The sequence below is a fragment of the Octopus sinensis genome, linkage group LG12 (assembly GCF_006345805.1).
Source record: "Octopus sinensis linkage group LG12, ASM634580v1, whole genome shotgun sequence".
NCBI classification, from domain to species: domain Eukaryota; kingdom Metazoa; phylum Mollusca; class Cephalopoda; order Octopoda; family Octopodidae; genus Octopus; species Octopus sinensis.
Genome location: NC_043008.1, coordinates 68,422,195 through 68,439,280, shown reverse-complemented (window position 1 = coordinate 68,439,280; position 17,086 = coordinate 68,422,195). Strand labels below are relative to the sequence as shown.

At 37.0% G+C, this 17,086-nt stretch overlaps 1 protein-coding gene across 2 annotated transcripts in view; it reads right to left on the bottom strand.

The window, feature by feature from the left end:
- The window catches only part of LOC115218093 (exosome component 10), a 79,169-nt gene extending 66,531 nt beyond the window's left edge, over nt 1-12,638 (bottom strand). For both annotated transcript variants that reach the window (XM_029787879.2, XM_036508044.1), the window contains exons 1-3: nt 12,487-12,638; nt 6,274-6,410; nt 3,290-3,416 (exon numbers count right to left, since the gene is read on the bottom strand). In XM_029787879.2, the coding sequence (XP_029643739.1) occupies nt 3,290-3,416; nt 6,274-6,410; nt 12,487-12,570 (348 nt within the window). In that variant the 5' untranslated portion in view covers nt 12,571-12,638. The remainder of the gene's footprint in view (nt 1-3,289; nt 3,417-6,273; nt 6,411-12,486) is intronic.
- Nucleotides 12,639-17,086: the final 4,448 nt, after the last annotated feature.

Sequence of the window (17,086 nt, the reverse complement as noted above, 5' to 3'; positions counted from 1 at the left end):
TAAGTATCCAGACTGTTGCCATAGTAAGAAAGCTAAAGCACGCAGAGTAAAGATTCTTGGCAAAGATTGACCGTGAACCCTGCTGTGCATGTGCACTAAGTTTTAACTTCCTAGCTCACTTCTGCTGTTTACAGCAGTGCTTGGGAGGAAGGTATGTAGCATGTAACCATTGCATTAACCATGATAGAGAAAGTTATCATGGCGATACCTGCTCAGAGGCCTACACTAAGTTGCAGAAAGTGTATGGAGAGGAGTGTATGAGCTGCACAGATATTTCCAAGATGGTCAAAACAAATGTCGATATCAACAAACGTTCTGGGAGACCTGCAACCAGCAGAACTGAGAAAAATATCGCAGATGTGAGTGCAGCTGTGAAGGGAACCATTGAATCACCATCCGTGAGTTATCAGAGGATGTGCAGATTAGTTACAGTTCAGTCCGTTATCTCTGAAGATTTGGGTATGAGTTGCATCTGCTAAGTTCGTGCCAAAACTGCATTCAGCTAACCAAAAAGACACTTGAGTTTCAGTTGCACAAGATCTCTTTGATTGTGTCAAGAATGATGAAAACTTTTTGAAAACTTTGCACAGGCCTCTGAGCAGGTATCATCAAGCTTCTGATAAAATTTGATGCAGATCCTCAGCTCAACTTTCTCTATCATGGTCAAAACAAAGATCACACACTACACACTTTCTAAGCACTGCTGTAAACAGCAAAATTGAGCTAGAACGTTAAAACTTAATGCACATGCGCAGCAAAATTCCAGGTCAACCTGTGCCACGTTAAGATGGTGCTTTTTACATACCACCAGCACAGGGAGCTAGTCAGGCGACTCTGGCAGCAACCCACACATGAATGGTGCTTTTTGCATGCCACCAGCACTGGTAATGGCCACAAGTACAATATGATTGTGATTTGATTTGATTTTGATTTACGTGACTCAATGTCGCCCAACAATTCAAAGGTACTTTTTAAATAGGCTGGTTATGCAGCACTGGTGTAGGCTACAGCTGTGATCTCACTTTCCTTGCCAGATCTTTTTAATCACAGCATATCTCCAGGGGTCTCAGTTTTTCCTCATTGCTTCTGTGAGGCCTAACGTCCAAAGGTTATACTTTACCACTTCATCCCATGTCTCCCTCTTCCATGGGTTCCTTTCACTGTTAGAGAGTGACACTTCTTCACAGCACTCATCATCCATACGTACCACATGACCATACCAGTGCAGTCGTCTCTCTTGAAAACCACATTTGATGCTTCTCTCAAAGCTCTTCCACTCTGACATTACACATCCAGTGGATCATATTAGCTTCATTTCTTTCAACCCTAAACGTGTCCTCAGCAGGCACGGCCCATTTTCACTGCTGTGTAGCATGGCAGTTCACACATACATTGTACAATCTACCTTTCACGCTGAGCGAGAGGCCCTTTGTCACCATATATATAAGTGTGTGTATCATTCACACACTGCCGTGTCAAAATAATATTCTTACGGTCAACATTTACTTACTCGCGACTACTTCTAGGCTTTGTCACTAACTCAGGTTTAAACGAAATTAGATGATGTTTACATTTTTAGATTGGTCACATCCTAAGCTACATTTTCAGTTACAAAATTTGAAAATTGCTTCAGTAGAAAAAAAGTTTCAGTAAAATATGTGAGATCAAAAACAGGAGAGTAACACCTGAAATCAACTTTGAGTCCAACTATTTTTTTGTTTTAAAAAGAAATCTATATTTTATTTTAGCTTATATGATGGACCTCGGCAATGTATACGTACATATTGTCTTCAAGTCTTTTGAATTATACAATTAAAATAGTCATTTTATTTAGTTGAATCAAGTACAAACAATAAAGTATGAAGTTGTAAATAATACTGCAAAATATTTTTTTTTTCACTTGAATTGAAATCCCATTACTAAAAAAGAAACATTGATTGCAGTAGAATGGTCATTAAATGGTTTCAAATTAACCATATGTTTAGTCAATTCTTCCACATTAAAAAAATTTAATCTAACAAATCATGAGTAAAATTTATTAGTTAGCATTAATACAGTAGAATTAACCTAATTTGTCTTTGGCTAATTCATTACTTCACCTAATTCATCACTTTCAATTTTCTCCTAGGGATGACTAGTCAGGCAAATACTACTGCATTTTTTTAAAACTAATTTTATTTCATTTCAATTTTAAAATACTGCTTTTTCCAAAAATAAAATAATTTTGCTTAAATATTTTTTTGGTGGGGAAAATAATAAAAATTACTGAGGCTATACTTTCTGAATATAAGTCCATAGGCTTAAATTACTGAGGCTATACTTTCTGAATATAAGTCCATAGGCTTAAATTACTGAGGCTATACTTTCTGAATATAAGTCCATAGGCTTAAAATAGAATGGGCTTATTTTTGGTAAATGAATGAAATTCATTTCCAATCATCATCATTTAACATCCACTTTCCATGCTGGCATGGCTTGGATGGTTTGACATGGAGCTGGTTAGCAGGGAGCTGTCTGGACTCAAATTGTCTGTTGTGGCATGGTTTCTACAGCTGGATGCTCTTTTAATGCCAACCGCTTAACAGAGTTTGCTGGGTGCTTTACACAGCACCGGCATGGGTGCTTTTTAAGTGACTCCAGCATATGAAAGGACAAGCCTGTATGTGTGGAAGACAGCAATTTTACTTACCTTGATGCATTTTACCAAGTATAACAAATCGCCATATCTCCCAGTCCCTTGTCATATTGTGCAAAAACATGTCTGGACATTGGGAAATATTACCCGGCTTGGAAACAGGCACAGATGATGACAGGAGTGTATACACATACATAAACACACGCATATATATACAAATTATCATCATCATTTTACATCCACTTTCCATGCTGGCATAAATCAGACAGGTAATCATTTTTTATTATAAGCCTCTGCTCTCACACACTGGTGCTAGTATGTGTTATTTGGTTTGCTTTCTACAGCTTGATGCCGTTCCAATCACCAATCACTTTACGGAGTGCACTGGGTGCATTTGCTATGGCACCAGTATGATAGGGATGGCTAAGTCCTCAGCAAAACAGGTCTAAAGTGACTTCGCAGCCCTACACCTTACCTACTCAAGAATAGACTGTGGAAAGAGAACTGTGTGTTCTTGGCCAAGGATGCAAGATACAAACTACCAAAGCACTGATTAGTTCATCTGTTTCTCTTATGACAATCTAAAGTTGGGCATCACAAGAAAATATGTTGGCTGTTGTCTGAAAGCAATGAATGCAAAGAGAGAATACTTACAATTTTCTCCAGCAGCTGGTCATTGGCATCAATGATGTGCTCAAATCTATCTTCTATCTCTGTCGAGCTCTGACTTTCTCCCACAACGCTTCCTTTCACAAGTTGGTGTTTCATAATGTTTTGAATGCTACAAAAGAAATCACCACCACAATAAACAAAATGGTCAGTAGATGGACATCCTAGCTAGACCATAAAAATAAATCATGCACAAAGAACTTTTATCAATCATTTACATGGATTTCTATTTCAAATAAATTCATAAATGTTTTAGTTTATAAAAATTCATAAAAAGTTTTTGACCAGTTTTTTTTGTAACTTTATTTTTAGTTTTCACCAATTCCCAATCCTTCAAATTTTCTCAAATTTTTCTGTTTTGTTATTTCTTAATTTTTTCAGATTTCCAAGTTTTTTTTTTTTTTTTTGGTTTTTAAAAAAATTTTTACCTCTTGTTATGTTTTTGGGTTTTTACCCCCACTTACCCCTACTTTTATTTTAGTATTTCTCAAGTCAGCCCTTTTCCTTTTTTCGGTTATTTTTAAAGCATGAAATTTAAATATAACTTGGCTACTTCAATAAACTGAAATCACAAAAAGGGAAAGGTTTTGAGATTGAATATAGAAACAAAAAAGAAACTGAAGCAGAAATAGAAGTTACACACTGAAATCAAATTTGAATTTAACCCTTTAGTATTTAAACCAGCCACATCCAGCCCAAATATTCTACCTGTTTTAATTTCAAACCAGCTATATCCAGCCTCTCACACTTACCGTACAATGTCATTCTAAAACTAAATAGTCACATCATCAAAATCACCAAGCTATAAGCTAATGCATGATTAATTTAGAACAATGTGGATAAATAAGCATTACATTTGAAAGAGTAATCTGAATGCTGAAGGATTAAAACAAAAACTAAATTATTTACATTCGATGGATATTTGTCCTCATCTTGTTTGTTGTTAACATAACGTTTTGGCTGATATACCCTCCAACCTTCTTCAGGTGTCTTGGGGAAATTTTAAACATGGGTTCTCATTCCTAAGGTATTTTTCAATATTATTATTATTATTGTTGTTGTTGTTATTATTCAGGTCACTGCTTGGAATCGAACTCGGAATCTTGGGTTTAGTAGCTCGTGCTCTTAACCACTACGCCATATGCCTGTGGGCATATGGTATAGTGGTTAAGGTGTCTTGGGGAAATTTCGAACCCACATTCGAAATTTCCCCAAGACACCTGAAGAAAGTTGGAAGGTATATCAGTCAAAACGTTGTGTTAACAACAAACACGATGAGGACAAATATCTGTCGAATGTAAATAATGTGCATAATTCCTCATCTCTTAAATACAGAACTGCAAAAACTAAATTGTTTTAAGAAATCAAACTGATTTCAAATTACAAATTATTTTAGTCTGTTTTTTCACTGAATTCTGATTTTAAGTTATATAACACAGATGTTAGATTCTTTTTGCTCGCAATTTGAGTGAGCATCAATTTTATATAAATTTGAACATTTCAAACTGTTCAGAAATATATTTGTTTAAGAATCTTTAAAAAGATCAGTTGAACGTGTCCTTGATCTCTCATTTTAAACATCCTGAGAGATTTTCAGCTCGGCAGCTTATTTGTATTCAATTATAGTAAAGTGAAGAAAAATATAGGATTAAAGTTGAGACTCTAGCCATGTTGAAGCACTTAATGACCATTTCAGTAACAACAACAATAATAAGTTTCAAATTTTGGCACAAGGCCAACAATATTAGATAAAGGGGTACATCAATCACATTGACCACTAATCAACACTTAAAAGGATGAAGGGCAAATTTAACCGAGGCAATATTTGAACTCAGAATATAAAAGACTGGTAAAAATGCTGTTGAGCATTTTGTCCAATCTCCTGACAGTTCTACTAGCTTAAGGCATTGTTGCTGCTGTTGTTAATAATAACAATAATTCTTTCTATTACAGACACAAGGCCTGAAATTTGGGTGGAGGGGGTAGTCAATTACATTGACCTCTAGTGCTCAACTGGTGCTTATTTTTTTAATGACCCTGAAAGGATGAAAGGCAAAGTCAACCATAATAATAATAATGATAATAATAATAAAATGCCCTGATGCAGTACCAGGCAGTGGCTTTCATGGCTTCTTATCTTAACTGATTGGAAGTGTTATCATGTACATTGTTTTGTCTTGAAATAAAAGATGGGCTACAGCAAATATTCTGCTAAATACCATAGGTTTGCTTGTCAGTTGTTTGACCATAACCAGTTGAGCATGTCCCTTAGTGACTGACGATATGTGCAACTCTGATCACGAGCAGAAGTAGTGGGTGAGCATCATAGCCATGTGTTGAGAGGGATTCTTTGGGGTTTGAATAATTCACCTCTGGAAACATGGGCATTTTGTTCAACATCCTTAAACAACCCTTATTCAGGGACCTTTCGAGCAGGATGGGTTACTCGACCAGAAGAAAATTCTAACTGGGCCCCACCTGCAAGGTCATGTGCTGTTTATCTTGATATGAGATCACCATGTCACGCACATATGGTTGTGATGCATGTGCCTGGTATACCCTTATCAGACGGGTAGTCATGATGGGTATACTGGGCTTCGTATATTTTACCCCAGTGTCACTTTGATGGCATGCACTGCTCTCTCACTCAATAATGATAATAATAATAATAGTTTCAAATTTCGGCACAAGGCGGCCAATTTTAGGAGAGGGATAAGTTGATTATGGCAACCTCGATGCTTGACCGGTACTTATTTTATCAACCCCCTAAAAGGATGAAGGGCAAAGACTGACCCAGGCAATATTTCAACTCAGAATGTAAAAGGCTGGCAAAAATGCTGTTAAGCATTTTGTCTAAAGTGCTAATGATTCAACTGGCTTACAGCATTGTTGTTGTTGTTAATAATAATAATAATAATAATAATAATAATAATGATGATGACAATTAAATTAATGAAAATCCTGCTCACATATGTAGTATACGTTTGCCTTCAATTTCCATGATTTCTTGGAAACCTGGAAAACTGGAATAGAAGTCATAGTCATCTCCCTCAGCAGGCAGTGCATTTGATGATTTCACACATTGAAGAACAGTCTGGAGAACTTTCTACAAAAAATGAAACAGAAACAGGAAATTACAATTCAGCTTCCACTACTTACTGTTGCATAATAATATAACAGACAATTATTTGTAGTACTCAATACACAGTATAAGAAGACTTTATTACCTTTTATGTTTTGTGTGTGTAATTACTGTGATTGGACTAATGGATACTCCTTAATTATATCTACATTAATCTAGGTGCAGGTGTAGCTGTGTAGGTAAGAAGCGTTCTTTGCAACTACATGGTTTCAAGTTTAGTCTTAGTGTGGTACCTTGGGCAAAGGTCTCTTACATATATATATATATATGAGGGCACCCAACCATAGAAACCAAGCTAAATCAGACTGGGGTCTGGTCCAATTCTCCAGCTTGCCAGCTCTGGTCAAATCATCTAACCCCTACTAGCATGAAAAATGGACATTAAATGATGATGATGATGTATGTATGTATATGTGTGTGAGTGTGTGTATATTTGTCTCCTTGTTTTGACATTATGAGATTTCTGTAAATAATGTCTGGCCATGAGGAAATATTGCCTTGCTTGGACACAAGTGAGGATTGGTGACTGAAAGAGCATCCAGCCATAGATAATCTGCCTCAATAAACTCCATCTGACCCATGCAAGCTAGGAAAAATGGGTGTTATGACAATGATGACGATGATGAGATTAAAGATATCAAATCTTCCAGGTACTAAATTACCAGCTTTAAAGGTGGTCTCAGGTTCGAAATCAACAAAATTGAAGTGGTTTCCCACAGTTTTTGTCAGTTCTTATCCATTGTAACTACCCTCACATACATTATGAAACCATGTCTTATTCACAGTTGCCACTTTTGAAATTGTTTCTAAGGATGGATGCCCTCAATATTGCTTTCAAATTATGGCACAAGGCCACGCCACCTTAGATGCTCTCAATATTGCCAACCATTTTACAGAGTGTTTTGTGTGCATGCTATTGTGGTTCCAGCACAAGATAGATTGTCATGTCCCTAGCAAGAATAAAGAATCCTCTCTATGTTGTCTCTGTTTGTTCATTGACCAGTACCAGAAAGGTAAGACTAAAGAGAGCTGCCTCTTCACTGCTCTGTGTTATCTCCATTTGTCCTTTTTCTTTTCTACACAAGAGGACCAAAACAAGAAGAGAGAATAACAGAAAAGAGAGCGAGGGAATGACAAGATGCATGACAACTGTTGCTAATGAGATTGGATAGAAACATCATAGAGAGGAGTGTAATGGAAGAGAAAGTGATATACTCCTACATAATGGCTGTCAGCTAGGAGATTGGATAGAAACAGAAAGATTGATATGATAGTAGAGAAGAGAGAGTGATAGAAATACTGGAAGATGAAGAGCATAATGGGAGAGAGAAGGAGAGTGAAGGATGGAGTAATGTGAGAAATATTAATGGATAGCAGGAAAATGGGTGATAGAATGGGGGTAATGCAACATTATTATCAATATGTAGTGAGTAATGAGAGAGAAAAGGGTGATAGTAAGCAAAGACAATAGATGATTGTAAGAGAAACTCAATACAGAGCCCCAACACATTGCCATTTCTTGTTACACAAGTGCCATGATGGGAAAGAGATAAAGTCCTAATAGGGAGGTACTCTGATAGAGGAGTAGGATGAGTGAGAGGTGAGAGAGCAATGAACACAGTGGGAGATGGTAGATGTTCTACAGATGGATGCATTTCCTGTTGCCAACATTCACCTTTTTCCAAAGTTATATTTCCCCTTAACCAGATATGTTCTCACAGTATTTTGTAAATGAATGACACTAAATGCGATGTCAAAACAAGGAGACACATACATACATACATATAGGCGCAGGCATGGCTGTGTAGTAAGAAGCTTGCTTCCCATCCACAAGGTTCTGAATTCAGTGCCACTGTGTGGCACCTTGGGCAAATGTTTTCTACTGTAACCTCAGGTCAACCAAAGCCTTGTGAGTGGATTTGATAAATGGAAACTGAGAAAAGCCAGTCCTGTATACACATACATATATATATATATATATATATATAACATTATTGGTGAGTTGAAGAAATGGAGCTGAACGCAGATTGAACAGAAATCGTTTTATTTCATTCTACACGTGTTTCGAAAGGCACAAATTACCAAAATCCGATTGAATAATGGGACCATATTGTGTCTTTCTCTTCAGGAAGAAAAAAGGAAATCCGTTGGAAAAACAAAAACAGAACAGAGGCAGAGCAAAAATTTCAATTATCCGCACCAACGCACGGTTGCAACGCCAGATGGTTGTACCTCCAACCGTGCTGTTCACTGCTGTGATTTTTGCTACTAAGGTATCGGTTAAACTTTTGATTAATCTACTACAAGATTATTCATCTTTCTATTTCACATAATATATATATATATATATATATATATATATATATATATATATATATATGTATATATGTATGTATATATTTATGTGTGAGTGTCTGTTTTTCCTTCCCCTGTCCCCACCACCATCACTTGACAACCAATGCTGGTGTGGTTATGTCCCTGTAACTTAGCAGCTTGGCAGAAGGGACTGATAGAATAAGTACTAGGTTTAAAAAGAATAAGTCCTGGGGTCAATTTCTTCAACTAAAACCCTTTAAGGCAGTGCTCCAGCATAGCTACAGTCAAAATGACTAAAAGAATAAAAGAATATATAAGGTGCATGGATGAGTGGTTAAGGTACTGCACTCATGATTGCTAGATCATGGGTTCAGTTCCCCGACTGGGTAGCAAATTGTGTTCTTGAGCAAAACACTTCATTTCATGTTGCTCTGCGGGTGGGGAGTGGCAGAATTGTTGACACATAGGTAGAGACGCTTTACAGTATATCTTCCAGCTTTTTACATTCAGAGTTCAAATCTCACTTGCCTGGAGAAGGCAACAGGGAACCACTTCAGTATTCACCCCAAGATTGCTCATGGTAACCAAAGTTATAGTAATTTACTTAAAGGTGGAAGAGGGGGACACAGGCCCTCTCAGGTCGTACAGAAAGTGGTGGAGAAGGTTCATATACACAGTACCTGTCCAAGGGCAGACCACCACAAGATCTCTATCACCATCATTATTTAATGTCCAGTTTCCATGCTGGCATGCATTAGACAGTTTGACTGGAACTGCACCAGATTCCAATTTGATTTGGCTTAGTTTCTATACCTGGATGCCCTTCTTAACACCGACCACTCCAAGAGTATAATGGGTGTTTTTTATGTGCCACCAGCACGGGTGCCATTTACATGACACCTGCAATGGCTACATACATATATATATATATATATATATATATATATATATATATATACATACATATATATGTATGTGTCATCATCATCATATATATATATATATATATATATATATATACCAGAGTAAGCACATAAATGCAAAACAAGGTGGAAAAAATAGTACTTAAATACCAGAGATAGAGTAATATGCTATATTGAAAAGCAGCAAAAATATCACAAAAACTGTTACTCAGAGTTTCACATTCTCATTCGTCAGAGTTTTGTTGTCCAACAAATGGGAACGTGAAATTCAGAATAACAGTTTTTGTGATATTTTTGCTTCTTTTTAATAAAGTAATAAAGTGAATATATATATATATATAAAATGGGCTTCTTTCAGTTTCTGTCTACCTAATCTATTCACAAAGCTTTGGTCAGCTAAGGGTTATAGTAGAAGACACTTGCCTTAAGTGCCACAGAGTGGGACAGAACCCAAAAGAATGTGGTTGGAAAGCAAACTTCTTACCAAACAACCATATCTGCAGATATCCATTCTGCCATGTTGTGGGGGTTGGATGGGATTTTTTGAGGCCATGCCCTTCCGGATACTAATCCTTTTAGTCATCTTTTACCATACAGACATACAGACACACATTCTTTTGCCACTGTCATTGTTTCAGTCACTGGATTGTGGCTATGATGGGGCACCAGCTTGATGGATTTAGCCAAATAAATCAACCCCAGTACTCTTTTCAAGTCTGTTACATCTTCTATTGATCTCTTTTGCTAAACTACTCACAGGATCATAAACAAACCTACACCAGTTTCTGAATGGTAGGCAAACATAAAGGCACACACACATATCACATGTATTTATATATAAACAATGAGCTTCCACACATTTTCTGTCTATGAAATTCATTCACAAGACATTGATCAGTCCATACGTGAACCCCAGGACAACATGATTGCTTTCCAACCATGTGGTCTTGGGGTTCAGTCCCAATGTGCAGCAGCTGAGTGTCTTCTACTTATACAACCCCAAGTTCACCAAAGCCTTGAGTGGATTTGGTAGACAGACTGAAAGAAGCTAGTCGTGTGTGTGTGTATGCACACGTGTCTGTGTACCCTTGTCTAGTCATCATCTGATGGTTGTAAGTGAATATCATTGTCATACAAGGGAGGTTGTCCATTTCCAGTCTTCTATGAAAATATGTATAGCTATGAGGAACTATAACTTTGCTGGGAAATAGGTGAGGGTTAGTGACAGAAAGAGCATCTGACTGTAAAAAATTTGACCATAACAAATTCCATCTGACTCATACAAGCATGAAAAAGTGTACGTTAAATTCACATATACATACATATAAGTAATGTTTATTGCTACATCAATATGGCTGTTCAATGCTACTACCTTTTTTAACCCCAGGAAGAGCCTCCTCCAGCTGGTTATTGATGCAATCTGCACCCAGTATATATACATAGCTACTTTGCTTATATATATATACATATATACACATACACACTAAGCATATGTAACCAAATCTTACACACACACACTAAGCATATGTGACCAAATCTTCTTCAAACCACATCTTACCATCTTAAAGTAAAACACATTGGATACTATTGTCTAAATCAGCAGAAATCCCAACCTGGGATTCTGCAAAGATATAACTGGAGATTAGTGAACCGAGTTCAAAATCTGTAAACAGATCTTTCAAAACCTTTGGGTCTACAAGAAAACTGATGCAATAAAATGGGCTTTTAGTAGTGGACTACTAGTTTAGTAAACTATGTCTAAATAAATAAATGGCAGGGTGGTCATAAATGAAACGTCTTTGATCATAGTCCAGTTAGATGAAGACTGACCTGTTGTTTCTTCAAAAGTTTAATCAAATCCATTCCTTGTATATCTTTGGTAGGAAATTCATAAAAAATATACAAGGTAACTATAACAATATACCTCGTTATTTGGGGGTGGAGAAGGTCAGGGGATTTCTAATATTAATTTTCGAGTTATTTACGCAGTTCAAAGATATCAATATTTTTTCCTCTCTTTGTTTTTTTTTTCTTTTTTGTCAAGCTTTCGCTTATATATATATGTAAAGATATACATAAAATCTTGCCTTCACAATTGTACTATAACTACCTTGAGAAAACTGATGAATGCCTCAACATTACATTGCTCCAGCATCCATAAAGTAACAAGCAGCTGCTAGACTCCAGGATGATTCTGTAACCTGGTATCGCTTCACAGCTGCGAACATTTCATTTTGCATACAATGGTAAAAGCCTTATGAAAAGAATTAATATCACAACATCTCACTGCTTCTAATATATATATATATATATAACGCCTGTAGTTACATAATACATTAACCACAGCCGAGTAAACATAATTTCAATTCATGCTCATAGCTATTTTAATTTCACGTCTATTACTCACCACTACCTCACGAAAGACACAACATGAACGTCACAACATCGCATTTATTTAGATATTCCAAAATATGTATCTGCGTGTTAAAAATTATACAGCGTGGTGGGACTAGAGTACGTGTCTGATTTCCATTCTCAGTTATAGCCATTTTATTAGGAACCGATTACTAGCGTCTCCCAGGAAGGCATGAACTCCACACAATCTGTTTTCCTCTCATCCTCCTATAATCAATATAACAAATTTATGTTGCTGGTTTGATAACTGTAAACGTTGACGCCAAAAACCCTACAGACGTCGAAACATTGGTCTTCATATAAAATTTTAACTAATACAAACCAGATGACCACTAAATTCCCAAATATTAATGCAGTATATTAATATATAAACTTAGTCTTTTTACCTGCGTGTATACACCGATGTCTTCCACTTCGTTTGACGATTCTGTCGTCATTTCTGTTTTGGTTCCATTAGTATTTTCCGCCATAGCTTCTCTAATAATGGGAAATTTTTAAAACTCTTCTACAAAAGAATTCTACTAAAGGGAAGTAATTACAGTTACGCCTAGTTCCTAAAAATCGTAGTTGTTATAGTCATTAAATTGATAAAGGCATTTAACAATATTCTTTGTGTTGTATATTTTCGTCTTACTACATCCTGTATCTAAGTCCAACTTACGATCAACTTTCATCTGTCCTAGCTCGGGAGAATATATATTTGGTGCACATAGGCAGTGTTTTGATAAAAAATGTAGCGACGATCATTGACTTTAGCGGTCCATTTTCACTTTTTTAAACAGTTTATATTTCATTCCTTTTCATAGAGATGGTGAGTAGACCGAATAGTCAGAGCATCAAATAAAATACTTCGAGATATTTCTTCCGACTTATTGCATTCTGAGTTCAAATTCTGCTGGGGGTTAATTATGCCTTTCATCCTACAGGAGTCGGTAAAATAGAATACCAGTCAAGAGTCGATGTATCGATTAACACCCATTTATAGAACTACTACCTATGTACCAAAATGTGAAAACAGCAACTCATCCCATACCTCCTTCTTTCGGGTACCCTTGATCCATTCACTTCTCTACTTCTCATTGTCCTTGCTACGTCCAAACCCAGCGCTCATCACAAATACGCATTTTTCCCCCGCCCTCGAGACATTGGACCTCTGGAATTTTAATACTGTTCATGTCTATGCTGCAGGTATTGGCTCGCAACATTTAACACAAATATCATCAAACTCACCTATTTCATAGGGCTGGGGCACCACTAGACTCAACAAGTGAAATATATATGTATAGTGATTGTATATAGTCAATGAATGACAGGAAAAAAATTATTAATTGAAATGGCCCTTTATTTTCATCGTTACAAAGTAAGATATGTCTTCGAGTTGTGCAATGATTATTCATAGTACTGATATCCATTCTGTCGTCGTTGTCATCATCATCACCATCATTTATCGTCTGTTTTCCGTGCTGGCATGGCTTGGACGGTTTGACAGGAGTTGGCTAGACAGAAGATTGCACTAGGCTTCACTGTTTTGGCATGGCTTTTTATGTCTGGATGCCCTTCCAAACGCAACCACTTTACAGTGTGGACTGGATGCTTTTTTTATATGTGGCACCACCACTGGCAGGATCAAGTAACTCGCAAGTCAACCATGAACAACAGAAAAGGTTTTGATACCAGAATAACTGTTCTACAATCAGTATAAGCTCAGAGTGTAAGGAGTGTGACAGCTGTATGTCTCACTAGAATGATTTGGTTGATTCTAGTAGTATTGTCATTGTCATCAATTGATCTTGATATTACATCTAACTTGTTAAAAGCCTGTGCTACTCATGCTTTTTGACTGCTGACTAGTGCCAAAATGTGCTGAGCATATGGTTGATGTTCTTATCAGAAAAAAGTGTGGTAAAGTTGGAATTGTTTACTAAAATCTTGTTTTACTAAATATCTGAGTGGTAATTTTTTTTTTAGTGATGTCATTTATAATTGAGTCAAATCTATGCTGGTGTTTTTGCATCAGATATAGTAATCCAGGTTCAGTTTCTCGGTGTTTTGGGACTGCTATATTTTCTGTTGTTCATGGTAACAACAAAATATTTTTTGTAAACAAGAAATATTTTTGCGCTTAAAATCTCAATGGAATTTGTGTTCTTTCCATTGACTTCACTCCAACCAAAACATCACACTGTTGATTACCAAAGATCAAAATATCATTACACCCTGATATATTTACAAAAAGATTTGTGAGAACAGCAAACATGGCTAAAATAAATGGGTCTATTGTAAGCAGTACATATAGGCGTGGAAGTGATAGATAAGAGAGAACATTTTCCTTTGCTGTTCAGAGTAATCCAGGATATGTGCAGCTCCTTGATTGGCGCTAACTTTCCTCAAAATTGGAAGCTTTTTCTATGTTGATGTTTATTATTTTTTGTGGTTTTATTATTTTTTTTGTGTTCCAACAGACTTTTGTAAGACTCATGGTGTAGTCTTATTCTTTGTGTTGTTCTCATTTTCATTGAGCTCTTGCAGCTAATAAAGAAATTGTTATTATTTTTATTGAAGCAGTGAGCAAGCAAAAGCATTAGCACATCAGACAAAATGGTTAGTGACATTTTATCCAAATTATTGTGCCAAAATTAACACCCTACTCAGGGCAAATTTACCTTTTATTCCTCTGGGGTTAATAATACAAAGTACCAGTCAAATACTAGGACCAACAATATCACTAACCCACTCTACTCAAAACTACTGGACTTCTGTATAAATTAAAAACCTCTCACTAACCACTCATCTATCCCTAGCTTCCACATTGCCCACCAGATAAGGAAGTGAGGGACCCTGTCAAAGGCTTTCTCCAGATACAGAGGTGTATTTTTGGCCAAGTATTTCTCCTGCAGTTGTCTCACCAGGAAGCTAGTATCATTGGTGCTTCTCCTTGGCACAAATCCAAACTGGATCTTCTCTATGCTAACTCTCTTCCTAATTCATTAAGCTATGACCCTTTCTGCAACTTACATCCTCTGGTCCAGCAATTTGATACCACTGTAATTATTTCAGTCTAGGGCATCACCTTTGCCTTTGTAGCAGTTGACTATAATGCTGCTGCACCAATCATTGGATCTGACTCCCTCGTGGATAACCCGATTAACTATACAGGTGACCAGATCATATCCTACTCTGCCAGATATTGTAAGCATCTCAGTGGCAAATCTTGATGGGACGGAGGCTTTCCCTGTCTTCATATCCTTAATTGCTCTATCTACTAAGCTACACACACACACACACATATATATATATCATCATCATCATTTAACGTCCATTGTCCATGCTGGCATGAGTTGGACAGTTTGACCAGAGCTGCACCAGACTCTAGTCTGATTTAGCATGGTTTCTACAGCTGGATGCCCTTCCTAACACCAACCACTTTACAGAGTGTGCTGGGTGTGTTTACATGGCACCATCATGAGTGCTTTACACCTCCAGAGGGACCAGTCTTAACACTTCTGCTGAGGAGTACAGATCTTCTTGAATACAGCAAGGTACCAGACATCTTGGTCTTTTGTCATCTCACCTGAAATGTTCAGTGTCCTGTGGTCATTCTTCAGTACTTCATCCCATGTCTTCCACCTCCACATGGTCCATCTACTTGGAGAGATCAGCACTTCTTTATGGAGCCGTCAGCATCCATCTGCATCACATGACCAAACCAGCATTGTCTTCTCTCTTACACACAGCAGCAAATTCCTCTTATGCCTAACTTCTCTCTCAAAAGACTAGCACTCTGTCGAACATGTACACATCCAGTGGAGCATACTAGCCTCATTCTTTTCTAACCTTCACATGTCCTCTGCATTCAGGGCCCACATCTCCCTACCATATAGAATTGATTTCTATATACTTGTATCAAACAATCTTCCTTTCACTTGGAGAGAGAAACCTTTTGTGGCCAACAAAGGTAAAAGCTCCCCAAGTTTCCTCCATCCTATTCTTATTCTAGCTATCACACTCTCTGTGCATCCCCCACCACTACTAATTTGGTCCCCTAGGTAGCAGAAATTATCTACTACCTCTAATGAGTCACCAGGGCATTTGAAAGAATCGATTTCCTGAGTCCTAAAGTTTTCATGGACCCTGTGCATCTTCTACATATAAAAACTATCTTCTCTGATAACTTTCCTATTAATCCACTGCACCTTGTGTGTCCATAGCTTACACTGGGTACACCACATGGAGTTCCCGCCTACACCTTTCCTACAAATAAAACAGAGCCACCTACCTGAAGTGGATAGGTTCCTCTCAGTTTCTTGTATAATAGGGCCTTAGGTCTTTGCTAAGTTAACCATAAGGCCCTTAGATTCCAGGTTTTGCTTCTACACCTGGAATTTCTCATCTAGCTCTGATATGGAATCCACTATGAGGGCAAGATCATCAGTATATAGTAGTTCTCAGGGGCTGAGAGAGAGAGAGAGAGAGATGGGGGGGCAGGTAGATTCAATATTTAAGAATGTTCAAGGATTCTGCACCCGCATTTTCCATTCAAGTTCACTTTAAAAAAAATGACATTGGGTTGGTGCACAATTACTGCAGCATTTTTTCAACAAAAACATCTTTAAATAACAATCTGACTGTCTGCCAAGCAAATGAGAAGCAGTAATTGAAGTAGATTGTGAATATGCTCCGGAATAATAATTTTAAAATGTTTTTGTTACATGTTGTTATTGTTTTTGTTGATAAAAAGCCGCAATAATTATGCACCAACCCAAAACTATTATAAACTAGCAGTATAACCCGGCCTTGTCCAGGATTAAGTTACGATTATTAACCCTTTTGTTACTAACCCGGCCAAAACCGGCTCTGGCTCTGTGGTAAAATGTCTTGTTTTCATAAGTTTTGAATTAAAATCTTCCACCAAACCTTAGTCACAATTTATGTTCCTAACGCTAGCTTAATGATAACTAAGTTATTTTACTAAATTCTTTGTTATAT